This window comes from Antedon bifida, chromosome 5 (assembly GCF_963402885.1).
Source record: "Antedon bifida chromosome 5, ecAntBifi1.1, whole genome shotgun sequence".
Taxonomy (NCBI): Eukaryota; Metazoa; Echinodermata; class Crinoidea; order Comatulida; family Antedonidae; genus Antedon; species Antedon bifida.
In genome coordinates, this window is record NC_136230.1 from 6,135,354 (window position 1) to 6,154,178 (window position 18,825).

The 18,825-nt window shown below is 30.8% G+C and overlaps 2 protein-coding genes across 8 annotated transcripts in view; one reads left to right on the forward strand and one right to left on the reverse strand.

Moving 5' to 3' along the window:
* The window catches only part of LOC144843094 (uncharacterized), an 89,219-nt gene that overhangs the window by 55,566 nt on the left and 14,828 nt on the right, over nucleotides 1-18,825 (forward strand). The window lies entirely within an intron of this gene.
* Nucleotides 1-18,825, reverse strand: part of LOC144843097 (uncharacterized) — a 62,776-nt gene that overhangs the window by 37,212 nt on the left and 6,739 nt on the right. Inside the window, exon 1 of one of the 7 annotated variants that reach the window (XM_078699799.1) lies at nucleotides 15,995-16,324. The exons of 4 other annotated variants lie outside the window; for them this stretch is intronic. In XM_078699799.1, the coding sequence (XP_078555925.1) occupies nucleotides 15,995-16,057 (63 nt within the window). In that variant the 5' untranslated portion in view covers nucleotides 16,058-16,324. Of the gene's footprint in view, nucleotides 1-1,953; nucleotides 1,987-7,501; nucleotides 7,946-15,994; nucleotides 16,325-18,825 lie in introns of those variants that run through there. 2 more of the 7 variants (XM_078699800.1, XM_078699801.1) reach the window with 2 other exon arrangements.

An 18,825-nucleotide genomic window follows, 5' to 3' on the forward strand; every position in this document is an offset into this window, starting at 1 on the left:
AGGCATTTGGCTGCTGAAAAGATGTTGGCTAAAAAAAGCCCCAACATTTTTGCTGATTCTCACATAGTTGAACATGGCTAAAGGGGAGATCAAAACATACCGCAGTTTGAATGCCGCGAATATCGGTATTTTGGAGATATAGTAGAGTACCAAATTTCAGGTTTGTGAGATATAATTTAGATGTAAAATAAAAAAGAACAACTATAGTCTTAATAAATAAGAAAGACAACTACAGTAAACAACTTTAAAAAGATAAAGCTTAATAAAATTGCATTAAAAACCACAAACAAACTGAATTTATACCTAATTTTGTTTTTCCATGAAGAGATGTATCAAAGTTCAACGACCAGTTTGATAATTAAATTTCATTCGTACTTATAATTTTATTGGTGTGCAAGTCACGAATGAGTGTTATTAAATCTACACTACGTATGCTTAGGATCTACATTATAATTATTACAGAGATATTCCATACTTAATCAATAACGTACCTATATTATTTTCATATAGAAAGAGATCTAATTATATATATATATTTGGTATCTTTATTCAATCATATAAAAAAATACAGCATAAATGCTGAATTGTAGTATTATGATTATTATTTTTATATACCATCATCATTGAATAATATCTAATCAACTATTTATTATGATTATTAATTAATACAGTAATATTTAATTTTTTTACTTAATATAATTAATTATATGATGTATGTATTTCATAGCCTAATTTATTGTTTTAACTACATGATCCCTTATGATTATTACTTTTACTTTTAAACCATTTAGTATAATTAATATTTAATATTTTTACTTAATAATTAATTATATGATGTATGTATTTCATATTCTAATTTATTATCGTTATTATTTTTACCTTTTATATGCCATCACCATTTAATAATATCTATCAACTATTTAATATGATAAATATTTAATTTTTTGACTTAATAATTATTTTTTCAACATTATAAAGACTTCCACTAGTTACTTTTATATGGTGGATCTTACCACTAAATAATAACTAAATAAATCTCTGAGTTTGGTATGATCGGGAGTGGCTACCTACCATTATTTCTAAGAAATTTATTTTGAGGAAGAACATATTTTGAAAATTATTATTTAAAGGGATGAAAATTAAATTACCAAGAAATATTAAGCATTTCCTTTAATGTTAGTCAGTAAACATTTAGCATAATATATAACCTTGGTTGTGAAAAACGTAAAATTATAATTTTTCGCTGTGGCGACATCTCTGTTGACAGCGTGTGCGCCATTCACTTTGCTTTTTAATGTGCCCTAGCAACCAGCCAATTTTAATATTGACATAATTCATGCAAGGTTGTTAAGGCCTATTTATCATGGTAATTATTTGATGACAGGCAGGTAGATAAATATTATTTTATCTATATCATTTAATTACATCTATTTAGGAAAACGTGATAGTGAAAAACTTGTAGAGTATTCAGAGAGTATTGTGCATGTAAGTATACTAACTGCCTATTCTATTCTTCCCCCACTTCCCAACTAGAGTTAGGGAAAAAATGGCAAAATCAGCACTGTGGTCATGTTACAAGAGTAGTCAAAACAATATAGATTATCTGGAAAAAATCCTGGAAAGTACGAAGCCTTTTGCCATTTTTCTCCTGACTGACTAGAATTTTCTTTTGTTACAATTTAACTATTCTCACATTATAGTTTATGAAGTGGGTTTATATAAATATTATGGTACCGAAAAGTATATTGGTTCCGTATAATTTTTAATGGAAATTTTAAGTATAAAGCATAATCCTACATTAGCACATGGTCCGATATAAACAATACAAACAGCTATTTCCATTATTACACAAAAACCTAACTTGTAGTATAAAACCGTACCATAAACGTCACCAATGATTCAATATATAATTAATGTCATGTAAGTAAAAACCGTTAATAAATTACTACTCACCGAGAAGTTATTGCCTAGAAGTAACATATCGTAACTCAATCAAAGACAAATTTAACTGATTGACAAAATCAAACTAAAACAGAACTATACAGAGTTTCACAGAATAATACTATCTCGTTTATCTCTACAATCTTCTTCCTCTATAATCCCCATTGGTTTAAAAAATCAACCGGAAAATCATGTTGTTAACACCGGAGCAACAATTGGACGATGAATGTGATTGAGCGAGTAAATTAAACACCTAGTGTTATGCTTAAGCACACACGCAATATATGTAATGTACGTATTTAAGCAGCTGGTATACTATAACTAATGGTTCATAAAATATTACCTTCATAATGACATAAAATTCACACGACGACGTCACATGGAAGACATCATTTAACAATCAGGTAAAAAAAATAATAGTAAATCCATAGGGTGTTAATTATCTTCTGGATATGTTACACTTGATACACAGCAAAAAGATACCAGTTCCGGTGGTATTAGGATGTGGTATTCAATAATCACTTCCTGTATGAATAATGGTAGAGTCCAACTTGGAGAATCCATACATTTTAATTAGTAGTTTGTTCAAATCTCAAGAAATAAAACCCATAGGAATTCATTATTTGATGATGGCAACGGCATGGAATTCTACCAAACATATATCGGCTGTTGGAGTCGTGGCTCACAGACATGGTTATAAAGGCAAAAAACAGATACAATAATAATAGGCTAATTGTATGTTCACTCAAGCGTAGCAATAGAAACTTATTTTTGTACACATGAATAGACTGAATGAGTGCAGTCATGCGGAACAGTTTTGAAGAATGCCAAGGAGGCAATGATCCCAACGACAACAATACATAAATTCATATTCAATAAATAGTAGAAATATTTATATTTCATTTTACAAATAAACAATTAAATTATCATCAATATTGTCATCACTAAGAGGATGTTGAGTTAAATGAGGCATACCTCGCAACTAACAGCCATAATTCAATGAATGCATGTAACTATTTTAAACTATAATATAAACGTATCAATTCTCAAAAATAAAAAAAATGGAAACACTCAGAAACTGAGCAGAAACTGAGTGAAGTACTTGGCAAAATATTGCTACAGAGGGTGCATGTTGATGTTTCGACCCATGTTAAAAGAATACAAATTTTTCTCTTTTTTTTTATTTGTGAGGTTATTATTAATATTATGAACCGATTTTATTAAATTTCAATAGGCATGTTCTATAAGTACATACCTATTTAAACCCAAAAATTCATAATAACGTCAAAATTTCAGGCGCTATCATGCTAACATACAAACAAAGCAATTCTATTTTTTTGTAAAAACCCCTATCAACTAATTTGTATGAAATGTATTGACAATTCATCCGTAAAATGAAATTCTTTTCTGAATTAAATCTAGTATAGTATGTGACCTACTGTGCCATTATACTATTAACTATTACAAAATCAATTTAGAATGTTTCCTATTTTAATTAGGGTAAAGGAATTTATTAAAACATCAGCTAATCGATAGTGGTGCAGTAGTTACAAAAACATGCTTTTAGTGTGTGTAGGAAGGCCTAGTACTACTATGCACTATGAATTTGCCTCATAACCTTTCAACTCATGAAAATATTCTTCCTATTCAACTCATAAATATTCATAATTTATATACTATTAAAATAATGCAACCTTAAAAAAATAGCTATTAAATCTATAAAAAAAAATCATTCATTCATTTGTTCTTTATTATAACTATAGCTATATAAATGTATATTTTTTAATTTAATTATATATTCAGGTAAAAAGAATAATTTACAAAAAGCAGACAAAAGTCTAAAAATGTTATATTACAGAGATTGAAACATTGAAAATGACAGATCAAAAGTAGACAAATTCACAAAAAAAAACTTATAAAAACATAATAATGTTGCACTAAAATTGTGTTCTAAATCTCTATTTCCGAAACTACTCAAATCATTATTGTAATAAAAAAAATAACATCAGACGAAATAATTTAATTACCATGAAGGTCTAGGTTACAAGATGGATTAGAATATTATTTTAAAAAAAAACAATGAAAATAACTATTAACAAATTATGCAGAATTAATTCAAACCATGAAACGAAGGTGAAACTATCAAAATTAATGAGCCAAAAAACAATTGGTCTATTACATATAGAAGTTTGGTGCCAACAAAAATTATGCTGTCTCTAGTAATGATGTCATTGTTAGTTAATAAAAAGGTTTTGAACAATACGTAGAGAATATTTTCATTCATTCTGACAGTACTGTATAGTACTATTGAACTCGGCTTCAACTCATTAATAAATATTCTAATTAAATATTCTCCACATTCAATTCATAAATATTAATTTTTATACAATTAAAATATTAGTTCCAACAAAAATGAATTTGACGTCGTCTCTAATGTCATTGTTATAAAAAAGGTTTGACAAATATGGAAAGAATATTTTCATTAGTTCCTGGCAGTTCCTATTGAACTCGGCTTCATGAAAATATTATCCCCATTCAATTCATAAATATTAACTATCTGTATTAGTTATTAATTAGAAGTTTGGTGCCAAGTTTTGGGATAGATTAGTTAGGCATAGGTTTGGGCTAGTTAGTTAGGCATAGATTATACTAGCCCAGTTGCCTACTAGGCTAGTAAGGCATAGATTATACTAGGCCAGTTGCCTACTGGGCTAGTTAAGCATTGATTATACTAGCCCATGTACTGTACCATTTTGTACAAAACTAGGCTGAAACTTATATTGATTTTTTGCTAACAATTACATCAATGGAAGGCAATATGACTGGCTAGAATCACAAAATATTTCCATTCTATATGTACTGTGGATGGCACAATTATCGACGGTATAAATTATCAGTTATCATGCACAAACGAAACATGCGACCTCAATTGACCTGAGACAGCTGTGGGTGTCGATATTAACCCATTCAAAATATGTATAATTAACCTCCCTGGATGCTACAAATGCATTAGCTCATTATAGAATTAAGCTGGCTAAATAAACATGAAAGTCGTAACAAGCGGGTATAAATGAATATCATTAGACATGAATATCATTAGACGAGAACATTAGTACCGAGTTTCGATATACCATATTTAAAGGGATGAAATATATGACGATGTTTATTTATAACTAATATTCAGTAACAATTATATTAATCTGATAGTCACAAAATCACTGAAGTTAATAAATATTTTACAGTATATTTTTTTGGCTTTCAATTTTAGAATTTTTAAATTTTAAGTATTTCTCTATGTGCGATTGGTGAATATGGCCACAGGGCATAACTCGTCATCAAAATAAATTCATTATTAATAATAATACTCAATTTCATATAGTATTAAAAGTAGGTGTAAAACTATTGTTTACGGTTTCAAAAAAAAGATCTCTCCAACAAAACTGACACCTCATATTATCAATTTTTTAACACTTTGATGAAATGAAGTCATCACCATTTAAAAATAGCAGGTGATGCCATCTGTATGAAACAAATTTGTTTTGAGTTTTGTTTTAAAATTCCTCAGTTAGCGTTTAAATAACTGAATAATTGAATGGCCGAGTAATTGGGATGTTTGAGACTTCTTGTCTCTCGCTGTTATTATGCATTATTTAAATATACGAATATTTGGATTATACTGTTGTACAGTACGTACATCCTATTAATGCACTGTATATATGCATTAAATAAATTATGAATACAAATTATGTATTTTTCTAACAGAATCATCTCTCATTGAGCTAATACTTGTCAAATATTAAATACAAGGGGGCCACGGTGGTGACCTCCTATAGAAATTGATTCCCATTTTGTTTAAATTTATGATTCTGCTTTAAAATTTCAGTGGAAAAAGTGTATAAATTCTAATTTTTAATTGTTTTTTTCAGACACACCTTATAGGACAGTGTCATAATTAACTTCTCTTAAAATGTTATCCAGGAAAACGTAACTTCCCCCACCAAGCCTTTCTTCCCGTTTTCATATCTATAGTGAAACACACACGCACACAACTTGCATCTATATATAACATCTTATCTCCTCATGTCAACAGAGTTTCACTCATTCAAATTATCAATGTCAGATGACATTGCAAAATATGAATATTAATTTTCTCTTCATAAATATTCATTATTACTATACATACATTATTGCTGGATTATTAATATTAATAGCTCTTTACACAATTTGCATACATTGAACATCTAATCCATATCCTCATGTTAATACAGAGTTTCACGTCTCAATATTCAAATTATCAATGTCAGGTGGCATTGCAAAATATGAATAAATTTTCTCTTCATGAATATTCATTAATATTAATATACATACATACTACATTATTGCTGGGTTTTCACAGTGCATTCATTTAACATCTAATCTATCTTTGTGTTAATACAGAGTTTCATATCTCAATATTCAAATTGGCTTAGCAAAACATGAATATTTTATGAAAACAGTGGCCATTTTGTTTATGCTATGCAAATTGCTCAATGCTGACAGCCGTCCAGTAAAAAAAAAAAAACTATAGAAAACATTGAAAGGTTAAACCTTTGGCTGATATTTACAATTACTATCACATAAATGAATGGTGGATTATAGTACAAAAGTCTTTTATTTTATATAACTGGACATTTCACCTTTTGGATGGTTGGCTCTGAAAGTTAATTAATGTAAATAGCATCTACCTAGGCTTGCTGTAGTTCATGTTCCAATCCAATCTTAATGTATGTAAAGAAAATGATGTGCATAACTGCATACAAAATAGTCTTCCAAATATGCAAATTAATATTTTACATAAGTAAATGTTATACTATTCAATTACAATATTATATTAATATGCAATAAATTGTAGAATATGAATAAATATGCATAATTCATGAGTCTTCAAGTAAAATATGAAAACATGCGAATATTTCATATCATGTATTTGAGGTCAGATTTAAATGATAGATTGTAAGTTATTGACCTAATTTGTTTCAATATGAATGAGTGACATATCCTAACGGCAGTAGTTGATACTGCATTCTCCCATGTACAATAACCATAACATGATCTGTGCCATACAACACCCTCCCCCACTTAAGTGCCAGAATTCAGAAATCGTGTATGTATATAGAAACGGGAGTTGATACGACACTAATAGTTAAGACACAAACAAAGTATATGTTGAATTGAAGTTTGCTGTACTGTTAAGGCATATTGTCTCTCATGTACCCTTATTAAAAAGGGTGTCCCCTGAATATGGTTGGCTAATTTTACTATAGATATGGTCTATTGTTCGTTTTCATGGCAAATGTTCCCATAATAATAAATAAAGGGTGTCCCCTGAATATGGTTGGTTAAGACTATTTACACTAGGCGATAACGCTCAACGATAACTAGATAAACATACATAAAACAAAAGAAATTAGAAAATGTTTCATTCTAGAACTTTAGGATAATCATTATGCTGTCTTTGATAAAAATATTTTAAAAATTCAATCCAATCTTAAAGTAAAAAAAAATATCTCAGAAATCATACCTCAATGTCGAAGGTGAAACGATACATACTATCCACTGAAACATTCATTGTGCTGATTTGATCATAAAACAAGTTGATATGAAGATCATAGATAACAAACAAAACATTGCCATTGTCACACGTCACAAGATGGCCCGGCCTACTTTATCTCTCAAAACACTACAATTCCTCAACAAAGAATTATGTAATATCAAGATATTCGTTGCTCTATTCAAAGTTTCCACTGCTGATAATCCGAAAATTGTTTTTTTAAAGAACCGTTCTTCATCCAACAGCTTATAACAGCAATCTTTTGCAAATAATGCGGTTTTTATTACTGTGAAATAAACTCACATTCACACATCCATAACATTAATCGGTTATGCAACATTGAGAATGATTGCTAAGTTTCCATTGGAGCATGTCATCTTGATATAAGTTTAACTTGAGTTCAACTCATAGCCACACTTAATTTATGAGTGTAACTCATAGTAATACTAAAGTATATTTTGAGTTTAACTCGTAGTCATACTAAAGTATTTGAGTATTCATTTTAAGTCCTACTTAAGTATTCCTTATCATACATAACTAATTTCTTGTGTATTTATTTTGAGTTCTACTCAAAGTATTCCTTAAAAGTTAATTGGAAAGCCAGATTTACAAGGAAATTAAAAACTAACTGAGCTAGATTTAGAGGGAAAACTTTATCTGAAGTCCTCTGCGCAAGTCATATCCATTCTTGCTGAGCAAATCTTTTGAATTGGTTTCCACAAATACCAAAATTATATGTCTTTAATGTACAGTTATAAAATTGTTGTTGCCATATCTGGCCAATGTTCAACTATGATGATTCTCATCCATGCAAGTGATGAACTGATTTTTTTCTGAGCAAGACTATTGCGTTTCCTTTGAGCAAACTTATGAGCAAGTAAAAAAAGTAATGTAAAATTATTGACCAATTTAAGCAAGTTTTAAACTTAATAAAACTTGTCTTAATTTGACAAATCATGTGATGTCCGTTCAAAGAAAAGGCCTCATCTGAGCAGGTAATGAATGGTTCTCCTCTGAGCAAGTAGTAAATCGTCACTATCTGAGCAAGTAATATCCCTTTTCATCCGAGCAACTCCTTTTCAAAACAAATTGTAAGCTGAGCAACACACTTGAAAACAGTTACATGGTGGTATAAGCAAGCAACACATCATTTATGAAGCCAATTTGTGACATCATGTTTGTAACGAGGTAATCTTACTCCATGTGAACTCCTCCCTCCAACCAGGTAACTTTGATAACAGGGAAGTTATATCACTGTGACCTTCATATTACAATTACTTCTCACAAGTTGTTAATTCAATATCCAGAGCCTCTGGGAATGAGTACAGCGCCCTCTAGCAACAGGACTAATACAATTATAAACGTGTTCATGAGGTAAGAGAGATGACTGGCCGTAGGCATTAAGCAGGAAAATGTGGAATAGTTTTACAGTATCTTCTGGTAGGCTCCTCATAATTAAAAACAAAATCTCAAGTCTTTTGTTTATGGCACGCTACTTAATTAAAAGACAATCTTATATTAAATTGCCTGTTGGCATACATTGTCATTTGTTTCAATAAAACATAATCTATAAATTACTTTACTAATTGATACATAATATCTATAGAAACAGTGATATTTGTTTCTATAGACATGTGGAATTGTCTATAATACACAATGTCTATAGAAACATTGTCATTTGTTTATATAGACACATATTTGTGATTGCCTACTGTATATACAAAATATCTATAGAAACAGTGACATTTGTTTCTATAGACATGTGTAATTGTCTATAATACACAATGTCTATAGAAACATTGTCATTTGTTTCTATAGAAAAATCTTTAATTGTCTACAATACAAAAATGTCTACAGAAACAGTGACATTTTTTTTTCTATAGACACATTGCATTTGTCTATTATCAATACACAGAATGTCTGTTTATCTTTCTGCTGTCAAACCTAACAGATTAACATCAAAACATAATGTAGTTTTATGAGTGATGACATTTTGAAGCCATGTCAAAAGCAAAGTGATTGACAGTGATGTTAAAATAAAAAGTGAACCTTTAGAAAAAAGCAATTAACAAAACAGGCAAGATGGTAGCCGTCTAACAAAATTATAAAGAAAAAAATGATCTCTCGCAACATCTAATATTCTTGTCTACTTCAAATTAATCTAAAAAAATCTTTTATAATACTGTATTTCTTTATGATAGATTGATTTTAAATGGTCAGATCTGTCTTTTTTATCAAATGAACATATTATAGAGGGCAGCAAACATAAGTATTGTTAATATGATAGATAGATAAATAGTTGGACATACCAATCAACACAGCTGAGCTTTTTTGTTTTGGTACAACAAGTAGAACTCACATTAACGGAAGACCTTTGGGACCAAATAAAGTGTTTTAATAGAGGTATCCTAATATGGGTTTAACCACAGAGTTTTAAAATATTGCTCCTTGTTTGTTCCACTGGAGAGTGTCCCCTTAGGGATTTCCCAAAGGAGGATTTTTTTACTGTAATCCTGGCCTTATAATAATAATAATAGATAGATTTATATAGCGCAAATAAACGATGTCTCTATGCGCTCGACAATAAAGTGAAAGAGTGGAAACCAAAAGACAAAAACACCAAGCTAGCACCCAAACCAGAATATGGGGATACACCATCACCGCTAACTGGAGATCAGTGTGCAGTCAGCCTTCTTGTCTCCTTTAGGTGTAGTCAAGCAAACTTATTTTCTTTCTTCTCCTAGTCCTACATACATTAATTTCTCATTCAAATATTAGTCCACTCAATTTTCCATCTTTTTAGAATGAATTACTAAACCTATGTTGATTATTAATATACAGTTATTCAATATAAAATTATGCAACATTATATAAGCTTACAAAACCATATTGAAACCATAATTATTAAATTTCTAATGCAAAATATCAAACAAAAGGTTAATAAAATCAATAATAGTTGCCATGACATTTAAGACTTGGGAGTATTTCCAATTACAAACACATTTAAAAGGAACGACCAATGAGATGACAGTATGTAAAGTACAATGACTTTGAATATCAACAACCTGTAGAGCAATAGCCTTTTATTATGCACTATCATAGATTAAACGCATGCACTGTACTCTATCATAAAGCAATATGAAAATATGTTTGAATAATCAAATGTATAATAGTAAAGTCAGTATAGCTCTGGTCTAGAACTTGTTTCTGCTGAATAACGGTTTAAATTTATATATGGAACACATATTTGTTGCGAGACGGTCAAGATCCTATAGTAGTTTCCTCAAGGTCAACTGCAGTCAATTAAAATAACCGTTTTTCTTGAGCGTTGCAGCTAAATGCTACACAGCTATAACCGGTTAAATGGCGATCCAACACCCAATCACGGTAATTTATTCATGCGGTTATTAACTTACAACAGAAAGAGGCACCTAACTGAATATGACCTAGACCTTAGATAACAAAATAATTGATTGACCGGTGTGCATTCATTGACCCATGAAAAAGTGACCAGTCAACGAATCAAACTTTTCATTCAGTTTGTTTTCAAGATCAAAATGTTAATTTAAGTTCAAAGTTTAAATACATCCTCTGGTATAATCCCACCTCCTGAGAACACAACATTGGTCCTACTTTAGCGGGTAGGACTTTACCAGGGGACACACTCGTTCAGAAAAAAAAATTGGCATTTCTTGTAAAAACTCATCTGAACTGGCTAGAGAGAGGCTTACTTACATCCAGACCAAAAGTAAATAATGGCACTATACCCAGGGATATGCCTGTTTGTGAAATTAGACATAAAGTAGGGGGTGTGATTAGACCTGAAGTGGGATTATACTTGAGGAAACGGTATAGAAAAACAGGGGTTTTTCAGACATCTATACTAATGTATAAAGTATTGTTTGATTGCTTTTGTGGGAACTTTAATGTTAAATCCAACAGTTAACACATGGATAAATTCAAAAATTTATGCGTGGTTAAAAAATGGCAAATCATGCTGTACCTTCTGCTCACATGAAAACATTCTTGCGCTTGTTACAAATTTCCCACAATGCAACATCAAAAATCAACTTTTTTAAATGACCTGAGAGCATGGATTAGAAATGGAAAAATCACTTTGATTAATGTAACACATAGAAGAATCTAAATGATTGATTAAAATTACTCACAAAATTACACACACATATTAAAACCATCAATTTTATCTGATACCTTCAATGGCGATTATAACGTCACCTCAATTTTTTTATTCATCCAGTTAAGACAAGAAAATTGACGATATAATGTAAAAATCCTCATCAGGTATACTAATATACAGTTAAAGAGCTTCACAATAGCTTCAACTTTGTCTCCTATTTTTCTTGAACTCTTACACGGACCTACATCAATTGTGTGTAGATGCGAATATTGGTATTTAAATGAACATGCACGGTAAACAATGCAGTATCATGAAAAAGGAATAATAAAGTTCAAATTATGAAATCCCTTAAAAAATTTAAATTTAAGGGCAATCTGGTGAAGTTGAATTAAAAAGTCCAAAACCAATAACCAATTGAGGAATGTCAGAATTTAAACATAACCAATGACAACTGTAATCAAATTTTTTTTAGCCTTCATATACCTTGGCGTACCCAAAATCAAGGACTTTTTAATTCTCCTTTTGGTCGTATTAATGTAACTACCGTATATTTCGGTGTATAAGTCGTACTTTTGACACACAAATTTGACCTCTAAATTAAGGGTGCGTCTTATACACCGAACATAAATGCCTCACCACACAGATTGTACATATCGTCACCTCGTTGGCTAGGCCTGAGTAGGCCAGGCCTAGATACAGTGTACTAACGTAACGGAAACCTGCTTCTGCCTAGTTTTCAAGGCATTTTAGCGTGATGTTATACTAAATATGATGAAAAGATTTGTTCATTATGGAGCTGTTTTAGGCGCTCCGATAAAATTTCATTTGTAAACGTTTACGATTGGAATAGTATTTATTTTTATACGCACGATCGCCGACCGCCCTTCTTGGCGGCCACATGGTGTACGGTATTTGACTAGTATATTCTCCAGGTGATCATAGCATGGAACTAGCGTACACACTTCTCGGTTACGTAGATACTAATCGAATACGATTGTCTGTGAAAACGTGCGCCCTCTCGAAATGATCGATGTCGAGCGAGGCTAGCCCACACACGTGCGTGTTACACACACGGTCATGCACTCGATATTGCGGGTGCGAAACTCATGAATAACAAGTTAGAAACAACTTGTTGAGGCTGGGCGCGGCCGAGCCTAGGTAAGAAAAAACCTAAATAAAGGACGCCGTTGTAGATATAACAAAATATATTATTACAATAATATTGATTACAATTAAAAAAAAACATTGTTTTGATGAAATATAAAGTGCGTCTTATACATCGACGATATAAAAAATACCGATATTTTACTCTCAGTTAGGGGGTGCGTCTTATACACAGGTGCGACTTATACACCGAAATATACGGTAACAAGAAGTTTATTTTGCGATTCTTGTAAGTACTCTGTATTTTTGGATTCTCTTTAAATATTTTTAATTATAAAATTGTGAACACGTTTAAATTATTTTTTGTATATTGTTATTATTTCATGTTTATCAACTTTCTGTCAGTTGATTTTTAAAAATAAATAAAAGATTAATTTCAGTCTGTTGATTAATCAAAGGTTAAAGGTTAATCAAAACATCTCAATGTGGTACTTGTGAACATCATGGTAGGTACCAGTTCAGCCAACAGAGATAAATACCAATTTCCTAAGCTCTTTTAAGTATCAAGTATGCAAGCTATAAGCAAGATTAAGCCTCTTAAGTATATGAGAAGAATGGCTCTCTACAGTAAAGTAGTTGAGTGAATGGTTTTCAAAAGGAAAAACTGATATTGGTTGTGGGATTATGACAAGCTACTACGAAGATAACTTATTTTGCAATAAACAAAACACTCGGGCTAATAAAAATATACAGTATTTTTTTATAGAGTCAATTTTTCCTAACAAAGCTATGTTGACATGCTCTTTTCTGTGTCGGAGTATACAATCTTATTCTCATCTACACTATCAAACTAGTTTGACAAAAAAAAAGTTTGATGTTCCCAAATATGGTAGTGAAATGCCCAAAAATGATAGTGATATCGTCATGTCCATATATGGGCACATCAAATTTTATTGTCAAATAAAGTTTGATAGTGTAGACAGAGCTTTAGGCCCGTATTCATGAAAGGGGACTCTTTAGTCCTAGACTAACTAGATTTCTTTAAACCTACTGTACTCCTTGGGTGGACTATCTTTTGCCGATTTTAGTACAGGTTTAGTCCAGGACTAAAGATAGATCTCTTTCATGAATATGGGCCTTAGGGTTTAGCTTATTGTGTTCAAATGTATGTGGTATGATACACTGGATGTACAGTACCTCTAAAACATAAGTTACCTTAAACATACAGTATACTCTGGAGTTAATGGCAATAAGTACAAATTACTGTATAATAGTCATGCAAGCACTTTGTCAGTTATAACAGTGATATGATTTGGATCAGCTTAACTCTGGTCTACTGTATACATGTATAACTTTAATGCGTGTGAACACGACTTAATATGGTCTAGCCTAAACAGCTGGCAGAATGGGTTCGAATCCCAACCTACGCCAGAACATCTTTATATTCAAAGCTGATTGGTCGAAGTTTTCCTTATTATTTATTAAATTATAGATCTTATATCATAGAAAAATTATAAATCATTTACCAGTGCATAACCAACAGCAATGATGACATTAGCAACATCAAGAACGAAATACAACAGAATCAATGATATGAACAGTAATACAAACATCATTAAACTTGAAAGACGAATTAGCTGACCTTATATTAAAAAAGTGAAATTATTCATAAATCAAAAGTTTTTAAACATACTTCCGAATTAAGACTATAATATGAATTGCGCAAGACAGATTTCGGAACGATTTCCTTTCCGAGGTTAAATTGTTGTCATATTCAAGTTCAAGGTATTTATTAATTATAATAATTGTTATTTATTAATTTAATGGAAAAAAAATTCATATTTCTGATGAATGAATAATTAATCTTACTAAAGTTCAATGTATTTTTTATATCTTTGACAAAATTATATACTTTTTGATTAGCAATTTTTAAATTTAATAATTAATAATCAATTTTATAATATTCAATTGTATAAATTTAAATAATTATTAATTAATAATTACAAATTTTTGTATTTTATATTCGTAAAAAAAATAGTAGTGTATTTTATAAAGAACAAATTTCTGATGCAAGATATTTGATATTGGACAATGAATGCAGCGTATTTATTTTACTACCCCCAAACATCCCCCCACCCCTATTACTCACTTGCAATTGAACTTACCCCATGGCATGGTTTACCCTTCCCAACTATGATTAATTTGCTCCGAACTTGAACTTCCCCTTCACCAAAATTAATTACACTTCCTTCATTAAATTCTTGACATCAAAATAAAAATGTCAAATCGATATTATTTTGATAAATGTGAAATGTATTAGATACAAAATATGAATGTTTAGATAAAAAAGTCACCTGCATTTTTATTAAATACTAGTTTAACCTTGAGATAAAACAAACTATAAAAAAAAAGAAACTCATTGATTATGAGGTAGTTTGAAAATGTCATAGGAATAAAACATGATAAATGATATGTTATATAAATATCAATCTAAGGGCACATTACTGAAAAAAAGGCAATGTTGTGCGTATATGTGGATCTCAATGGAGATACAAATAAAATAGGCAGAAAGCTAGATTGAAATGATAAAGTAAAACAGCCAGAAATGCTTTCGGAAAACACTAATAATGTATATAAAATAATTAATATGTTATATAATATGGATATTTAGACAAATTCAGCTGGGCAATATCAGCTGATTACTTGGGTCTAGATTTTCATTTCATTTATTTTGTCTCACATATAACAAAAAATAACAAACAATAGAGAGAGACAGGATTCCCAAAAGCAAACTAAATCAAACTATCAAGTGGGTCTCCAAAGCAAAACATAATCATCCAACATCCAATAAAATACAAAATTAAACAACATTTAAAACAATGTGAAGATTTAAAAGTAAAAATATTTATACAATAATTACCCTAAACATTTTATTATAATTATTATTATGGATGCATGAGCATCAGACTAGTGATCTAGAGTGTGTGGGTTCAGTTTTAATAAACAACAGTACAGTATGCTTTGAAAAGGCATTGAGACTTGAGATGTGCTGTAGCTAAACCATAACAATTTATACTGTAGTTGCCTAAAATAATAAAAAATAAGTGATTTCTAAAAACATAAATGGCTAGTCTGAAAGCTTACATTTTGCTGGTAACAGAAGTACAGTATCAACAATGTTGATAATGATTGTCAAATAATTATTAGATTTATATACTCACAGATATTGAAGGCTGCTGGGGCGATAACTTGGAATCGTCTATTGAGGTTTCTAACAAAACCATCGCAAAAATGTTGTCTCATAAAATGATTTAATACTAGTACATCAAATACCAAACACTGACTTTCAATGTTATTCTTCCAACAGTATGTCAATTGAACGTTTATAACTCAGTTGATTACAAGATGTACGAGGCAGACAACTGTTTATGCCAGCTTACTGAATGTACTATCTACCCTCTTGAATATTCCTAGCATTTTGTGATATTGAACAGCAAACTAAAATGTGAAACCAGTAACAAGAGTTTTCAAGAGGGAGTATGTATGCTTTATCTTGCTTCTTGTAGGCCAGCTTGATACGAGGATGAAATTGGTACTACTTTCAAGAAGTCGATGTTTACTCAATGTTGTACACATATGAACATTAGAAATGTCATACAAAATAAAATGCACTATCAATCTTCCAAGCGTTTATGATAATAACTAGCAAATTAAAAAAAGAACGCAGTTTCCATACAAAAGTATGCTTTATCTTGCTTCTTGGCCAACTTGACTGTACTTATTCAAACATAAAGTTAATAGTCAAATACACTATGAAAATTGGAAGTACCACACAAAATTCACACTGCTACTACCTATCTTTTGGGCCTTTATAATAATGATGAAACAGCAAATTAGTTACTTTATGCTTTATCTTGCTTCTATGTACTGTATGCCTGCTTGAATGATATACTGTACGCATATGAAGTTAATAGATTACACTATGAACATTGGTAGTAGTACCACATGAAATTCACACTGTTTAACTATCTATCTTGTGAGCCTTTAAATAAAATAAACAGCAAATTTACTTTCTTGCTTCTATTGTAGACCAGGTTGAATGATATACTGTACGCATATGTAGTTTAGTCAACATTCATATACATATGAACATTAGAAGTAGAAGTATCCAACTGTATCTTCCGAGCATTTACGATGACATCAATTTAACACAGTTTCCAAACAGACATAATACTTGAATATTTTTCTCCTAGGGCAGTTTGGTACACATTTGTACGACGTTAAACTCAACAGCACCGTTAGTACACAAGAACAGTGAACAAGTATCGCAACAACTTCTATCCCAATCACCGGAATGTCTGCCGTCTCACGTTGCTATAGCAACTCTTAATTAGTATTGATTTTAACGAGTGAACATAAAAATCATATCTAGTGGCATGGTGAGTTGTAAATAGTAATGATCACTCTTTTATATAATCAACGTTACTGTTGTATCTCATTCTTCATCTACGACAAAAAAACTGAGCTGAATATAGATTTTCATTTTCATCATTTAAAATGAATGCTTCGAAAGCATTCAACGAGGATATATTAATTGCCTGATTTTACATGATTCTTTCAAAGTGTAAATATAAATTTCCATTTTAAAATTATCCGTCGATGAAGATTAGACTTTCGGTGTTGTGACGGGTGTAGATATGCAGGAAGATGCTAAAAGCGAATCCGAAACAAATTTATCTCAAACGAGTTCTTTTTTTTAATTACCTTGTTGAATTTACTACATAGTTAATGAACTGTGAAACTGTCAATCAGCGTTGCCATGGTAGCGGTGTAACGTAATACGAAATGTACAGATTTTGTTTCGGCCTATTGATTTTTATGAGTTGGAAATACGACATTATACGTCATGTAACATTAAAAATGAATTTACTTTATAATCAGTTTTATATGTTTAATTATGTTAGCGATCAAGATACTGAGCAGGTAGACAAGTGATTGGTATACTATGAAATGGCCAAGGTGTATGGAGTATAAAATGAAGAACAGTTTTTTTTCATTTCAAGTTATCTTTAAAAAATAAAGACATTGTTTAAAATTATATTTTTAAATAATACCATTAAAACTATAAAGATAAAGATTTTTAATCAAATCAAATAGGTAAAATTTGGAGTGGATTATGGTAAGTGAAATGCAAGTAAATTAGAATACCTTTTGCAGAAGTGACATTAAATGCGTTTAATTCATTTGTCAGCATATTAACGACTTTCTATTAATGTGAACAAAATCAAGGCCATTTCATTCGTCTAATGCAACACAATTAGTCAGTTAGATAGGGCAATAACCGACCTTCGACCCAACATGATTTCCAACCAGGTGCAAAAATGACTAACGCCCTTTTAACGTTAATTACATAAGTCTACTGTACGACTCTGGTATACCGTATCCACCAAGCTTAAACATAATGAAATAGGGAGTAAGTTCGGATGACGGCTTGTTGAAACGGTTCCGTTTTCATTTTTTAAAAGGCGTCATAAGAAAGCTGTTCTACTGCTGCACAGATATGGAATGCCAAAACCATCAAACTGATGACTAAGCAATGTTATAACGAAAATAACATTTTTTCGGTTCTTATCTTAATTTAGTATTTCATCACTATGTGAAGAATGTCTTGGTGATCCCGAAGAAAATACATGTTAATGTAATAAACTTGTCAACATCTAAATTCCAAACACACTCAATGTTGACTAAATCTAGGAGTATTGTTTTACAAGTATGCATGTCGACTAAACTAAAAAAATATTTTTGAATCGCATGAGGGGTTAAACGTGACCTCTGCGAACTTCCTGTACGTTTTATCAATATACCACTATATTCCAAATTTCATGACCTCTTTTGTGAAGTTCCTCTGGACGTGACGAGATCAAGATGTTGTTAGTTTCCTAGGAAATCGCAACAGGTGATTCAGGTAAGACAGGAAATCAAAATTCTGCCAGACAGAACGTGTTACTTGATGGTTCACTCGCAAACAGGCACTGCCTAACGGGTCGGTCTC